General features: G+C 39.4%; 1 protein-coding gene across 1 annotated transcript in view; it reads left to right on the forward strand.

The window, feature by feature from the left end:
* The window catches only part of st6galnac3 (ST6 (alpha-N-acetyl-neuraminyl-2,3-beta-galactosyl-1,3)-N-acetylgalactosaminide alpha-2,6-sialyltransferase 3), a 36935-nt gene extending 35655 nt beyond the window's left edge, over positions 1 to 1280 (forward strand). The window contains exon 4 of the mRNA XM_010794775.1: positions 803 to 1280. Coding sequence (XP_010793077.1) covers positions 803 to 818 — 16 coding nt within the window. The 3' untranslated portion in view covers positions 819 to 1280. The remainder of the gene's footprint in view (positions 1 to 802) is intronic.
* Positions 1281 to 6089: the final 4809 nt, after the last annotated feature.

Here is a 6089-nt window from a genome sequence, read left to right on the forward strand (position 1 = left end):
TGTTGCGTCGCCGGACTCTCCTGCGTATTTGCCGACTTCGCGCACCGGAACACACCGCAAATCCGAGCCGAGCACGTATGAACTGCGCGTATGCGTGAGTGGCAATAACTCTCCTTACCAGCAGGCGGCGGTAGTGTGTATTCATCATTCAAAAGAGGCAACAACCGNAAACCGATGAGGTGAAATAGCCGTCCGTGTGTGTTCCATCTTCCATTTTAAATCATTTGTTTACCTCCCTCACTTCCGTTAACGCTTCTCATGCATTGATTCGCTAGCTGAACAGCCAATCAGTGTTATCCCTTTGTCCGACTTCCGGTGGTGTTCCCGACGCCGATTCAACTTGTTGAATCTGCAAGAAAAGGCGTCAGGTCGGCAGAAAAGACCCGACGGTGCGGCGCACACCACTCCGAATAGGTTGTGCGCTCATGTTCGGCCCGACTCCCATTTACTGCCGATTTCGGGCCGGTGTATCTGGGCCTTTAGACTTGATTTAAAGTTGTCCTAAAACTTGTCTTAACACTGACCTACACTTGTCCTTAGACCTGACTTACACTTGTCTTAACACTTGACTTAAACTTGTCCTAAGACAACTTATGTTAAGTAAGAGAAGCAATACGATCATTTTGAAGTCAATTCAATCATTTTCTATTTATATTGGGAGTAAAGCCATTGGTTTGTTCAGCATGCGGTCGTGTAATAAGCGGGATAATGTGCAGCGAGGCGGTCATTATTTTGTGTGTGTGTGTGTGTTCACTGGCTTACTGTCACTTCTCGCTTCTCGGTGGGGGAGGATAATCACCAGCTTGGAGGAGCAGTGATCGAACACATCTCTAATTATCCAGATTGCCGCGAGCAGCCGAGGAGACGCGCCGCCTCATCTTGAACTTGCTGATCAGCAGAAACCAGCTCCGGCTGACTGACTCTCCAGTCAACCGAGTGACCATCTCTCGGCCTGTAATTTGAAACCAGATATGAAAAATATATCGGGCATTTCTGGACAGAGCTGAGGATATTAAACGCAAGGACGCTCGGAGGTAGAGAAGTTATGATGATCTGAAGTGCTGGAGTTCCAAGACGAAACTAGCAAACAACCACTTGCCACATTGCACACTATTTCTAAGCAGACTTTGAGTATGTTGTGTTTTTTTTTTTTTAAAACGTCATAGTATAGACTCACTGTACTGTTTTTAATTAGTATGCAAATTCAAATAATTGTACTTAACATTTAAACAAGAAATGAAAGAATACATCCACCATCAAATAAACTGCATTTTCGATTTTAGGGTTCTATTTTTCTTAACAAACAAAACGTTTTTTTTTTTAAAGATTAATTGTTTCCACGTGTATACAGCAATGCTTTCTATCTCACTGGTAAGAAAATATAAGGGAAAAAAAACGTGATTTCTTCCCCATCCTTTTTTTTGTAGGCGCTACATTTGGATTTAAAAAGAACATTTTAAGAAAGTAGAATAGAAAACTGCTTTAAAATAATAATAATGTCTAGTGAGTTCTTTAAGGGGTGTAGCAGAAGTAGATCTGGAGGAGGTGTTTACTTAAGTATTACACGTCCAATTGTTGAAAACCCAATAGATCAAACCTAATTTCATAGACACGATTCTGTGTTTGCTGGAAATAACCTTGTTTTCTCAAACAAAGAGACAGCTGGGTCATCAAGATATCCCTCTTTCTCTGTGAGCCCCATCACCATGTTGACGTCCAGGGACATTTCTCGCTCCTCGTCCTTCTCTCTTACTACGGCTGAAAAAGAAATACAAAAAAAGTCATCTGAGGAAAAAGAGTGACCACAGCCCTGGATGTGAGCGTATCTGACAGCAGTTTAAACTCATGATTCATGTGATTGCGCAGTGCGGCTGGAAGTTGCTCGGCTGAAGCTATCCATTATCAGCGCTGCCTCCCGCGCTGCAGTCGCTGGCTGTCGGACCGTATCGCCGCGGCCCTGTTAGCGGCGGCAGATAACAGACCTTACCACGACACAGCACTTAAATCACATTGTCACTTTACAGCACTGCCACCTGGGCCTGCCTGACCCTCTGCTTCCAGCTGCTGCTTCACACTTGGTGGAGGATGTGTGTTTGTTTCCTCTATTGTGACTTATTGTGTGCAGTTTCATTTATCTCTATAGGAACCCGCTCATTACTTTAGGAACAACATTTATTTTTTAATTGGAAACAAACATGTTTCTTCTTCAGTGTGTATTTATACCAGTCAATTAAAGAATGCAGGTCTAACCATCCAAGCATGTTTTATACCGTAGGCACTTTTATTGTTTTAAAATCTGCATAGTTGACATCAGTTTGTTATTGTTCCATTGAGGTTCACCTGAAACAGAAGGGATGTTACAAAGCTTACCTGACAGACAGAGAAAAGAATCATCAAATAGATCCAAATAGAAAAAAAATAATCGTTGCTGTTCTGTATAAAATGGTTAAAATTAGACTTTAGAGAGATTTTCAACTTCCACTAATCAAAACTTAAAGGTGACCTATCATGGAAAATGCACTTTTGTACATCTTTTATACATGAATATGTGTCCCCGGTGTTCCAGAGAACTCACCAAGTGTCAGAAAACACAACCCTCTCTATTTTCCTCCATACCCAAATCTCTTAAAAAGGGGCTGCAACGGATCTGATACAGACTGATCCAGATTTGAACACTTCTCTGACGTCACAGAAGTGGCGCTACGGCTATTGGGCCAACTCCACCAATCAGGAAGAGACAGCCACGGACATTGCCGTTCGAAAGCGCTGGAGACGCTGTAGTACATATGCCAGGCCTGTAGATGGTGCTGTTCTCGCAGAAACAGCCCATGCAAAAACAGGGCTAAAAAAGTGCAAATTGAGCGAAATGAGGCATGGCTAAAATGCATGATCTGTTTGGTATTTTGAATACATATATAAATATGCCTTATATAGGTATGGTCCTACACTATATTATTAAAATATAGCATGATAGGTTCACTTTAAGGTACATTTCCATGAATATAATTAAATAGCTAACACACAATTTAATACAGGGCTTTGTAACTAAGTATTTCTGTCATGTAGTCCGTATTTTCATTCCAGAAAACAAGATTCAAACAACACAAGATCTGCTGATTTAGCATTTCTTACGATCAAAAGAATCCGCAGGTGACCTTCAAATTCAAGAAGGAATACAGGTGTAGTTTTGAGATAAAGCTTTCTTTTGTCGTCTCCAGTGGGCTTTTCATGGCAACTCACGGAGCATGAAATTAACTTGTTTTTTAATGTGAAAACTTTAAAGTGGAGCCTCCTGTTCTGTAAAAAATCACAACAGATAAAAGAAGACATGGACATTATGCAGCTGATCCAAACCCTAAATCGTTTAGACAAACCAACATTCACAAATGTATCTGCAGTTTGTCACGTCACCCCTGTCCCTGCTTGAGTGCAAGATATAATGAGTACCCACTCATCAAAACATGGAAAGATATGACTTTATGTCAAAAACTCTACAGGTGACCTTTAATTCAGGAGAACACAGGTGCCATTTAGTCATAGCTCATTTATTCCTGTGTACTCCAGGTTATATTACCCCTTGTCCCTCTGATGCTCATCCAGCATGAAATTGGATAACTTGTTGTAATGTACAATATTATTGTATCCCTTCTGGCTCGAAAATTAACTCAAAAGACTTGAATGTGACAGTAAAATCTCTGACAAGGTTTTGAAGGAATTATTTTGTTAAAAAGTCTCTTGCTGTGGTTGTAAAGCCACTGAAAACGTTTAACTTAGGTACAATAAAAACAGGATAAAGTCAAAGAAATGTGACCAATCTTAACATTTGAGCAATAAAAGCCGAATAGAGGTTATTCAGTGGCCAGAGAAATGGCACAAAAGCACAATTGATCTTTAAAGGGCTCGCGAGCGCCTCAGGTTAAAATAAGATACTGATGCAAAATAACAAAAATGTATTTGGATATGTAATTCCTCACAAGGTGTGAGTCATTTTGATCCTAGATGAGCTTAAGTGCAGATTCTCCACTCTCATTGGCTTCCAAATATGAGGCGAATTTCATTTGTAGTCTGTTTCTATTAGCGTGAATGTCACGGCTGTGTAATCATGCTTCATAATCTTGAGCCGTCCACTTCATATGAGCGTAAGTACTTCTGGCAGTTAGCGTGCATTCATCCTAAAACAGTTTGAAATGAATCACCATTCAGTTCAACAGCCACTCAGCGTTATAATGACGGTCTGGGAGATTCGGTTCAATGTTTGTGAATGGGGAAAGCTCTTTGCCAAATTCATGTGACAGATCTAAAAAAACAAAGCCTGAATTAATTGTGACGGAAAGAAGGAAGGAGTAAGGGAGTATTTTCTGCTTTAAAACAGACAACATCTTTAAGAATTAAAACTCACTTCTGTTAAAACCTGTTAAGCCCGAGAGACCCCGGTACCGGGGCCCTCCTGCAACATCTTGCAGGAAATAGTGTCTGAGGGCATGTTCATTTAATAAACTATGAATGTTTTATATCCATGTAACGGGAAGAAACGTATCTAACTCAACATTTTTTTTTTTTTTTCAAAAAAACCCCCCACAATGCTAACGCTGAGCCTCTGAATTTCGCTCGTTGCTAGTTCAGAGGCTCAGCGTTAGCATTGTGGGGGGTTTTTTTGAAAAAAAAAAAAAAATGTTGAGTTAGATACGTTTCTTCCCGTTACATGGATATAAAACATTNAAAAATACCTGATAATCAAGAGTTTAATCTAATTGATATTATTATTAAGCCTAACATTCAGATAATAATAACAAAAGGAAAATGTCTACAGTCTCAGTATACCTGTATTTCTCCTTTTTCTGAAAAGCTGCTTTTAACCCGTGTCACTTGAAGCTCACCTTCAAAGAAAGACCCACTCTGATTGGTCAGCCAGTCTTCCCAGGGTTTTTTCTCTTTTGTACATGTCTCCATTGATTGAGCTTTTCTCAGTAATTATACGTCAGCACCCAAACCTTCATTATAATCAAATAAAGACAGCAAAGATGGAAATATAGCTTTTAAGTTGGTTTATACTAGATGTAATGGACTGACTGTAGTGATGCTGTTCATTTATATATAACCACAACACTAGATGTATAATACATGACTTTTACCTCCAGCTGCCACAGCTAATGTTCATTCTTTTTATTTAAGTAGTAACACACAGTGACAGTGGGCAACACACAGAACTGGAGTTCACTCTGTTCCTTCTGGTCTCATTACTGAGCAGGACAGCAGAGGAGAGAAGTCGCTGTAGCGTTTCATTGAAATGGACCAGATAATTGAACCTTCCTTGAAGTTGCTTTATGTTTGTTTCCACTATAAATAATCTCCTCCAGCATTAGACTTTGCTAGTGAGAAACACAAGCAGCACATGCTAACCAATCACAGCACGTCAGATAGTGTGTGTGCAGGCTTCAAAGCTAAGCCGTAACCCCCTAACGCTCAACCGTAAGCCCCCGTATCGACCAACATCAGCGCCCAGCCGCACTAAAGCTCCCGTGGGTGAACGAGGGAGAAACATCTCCAGTGGTTAATCCTCCAGGAGAGAGAGGCTGATGCAGCAGAATATTAATGCAGACGGTTTGGTGATGTATTAGATGTTCAACAATCACACTCAGGTGTAGTGTTCACTGTCCGCGTACAAAAGAGTGGTGATAAGAACATAATGGTGCATGAAACTAGCAATATAGAACAGTGGACTTGTACGTTTTCCATCAGAAGTGGAAAAATAGTAAGATACTTTATTTATTTGAAAGAAGTTCTACTGTACCATAGTGTTTTAAAAACTAGTTGAAGTCAGGCATTTAAAAGTGAAATTCATTAAAAGTACACAATTATGAGCTGTTTCTGTTCATTTAAAAAGTTGTATCTTAAATCTATATTATTGCATTAAATTGTTTTGATTATTATACGTACTTTTAATATTTTATGTTATAATTCAGTCAAGTTTTTTTTAAATTATATTTTAATTTTAATTTTTTATTTAAGCAATAATATAAACGGAGACAAATGGACAATATTGGCTAATAAAATGTAAAGGATCAGAAGTAAAACAAAAAGGAGATAAT

The sequence above is a fragment of the Notothenia coriiceps genome, unplaced genomic scaffold (assembly GCF_000735185.1).
Source record: "Notothenia coriiceps isolate Sejong01 unplaced genomic scaffold, NC01 NC01_scaffold00037246, whole genome shotgun sequence".
Taxonomy (NCBI): domain Eukaryota; kingdom Metazoa; phylum Chordata; class Actinopteri; order Perciformes; family Nototheniidae; genus Notothenia; species Notothenia coriiceps.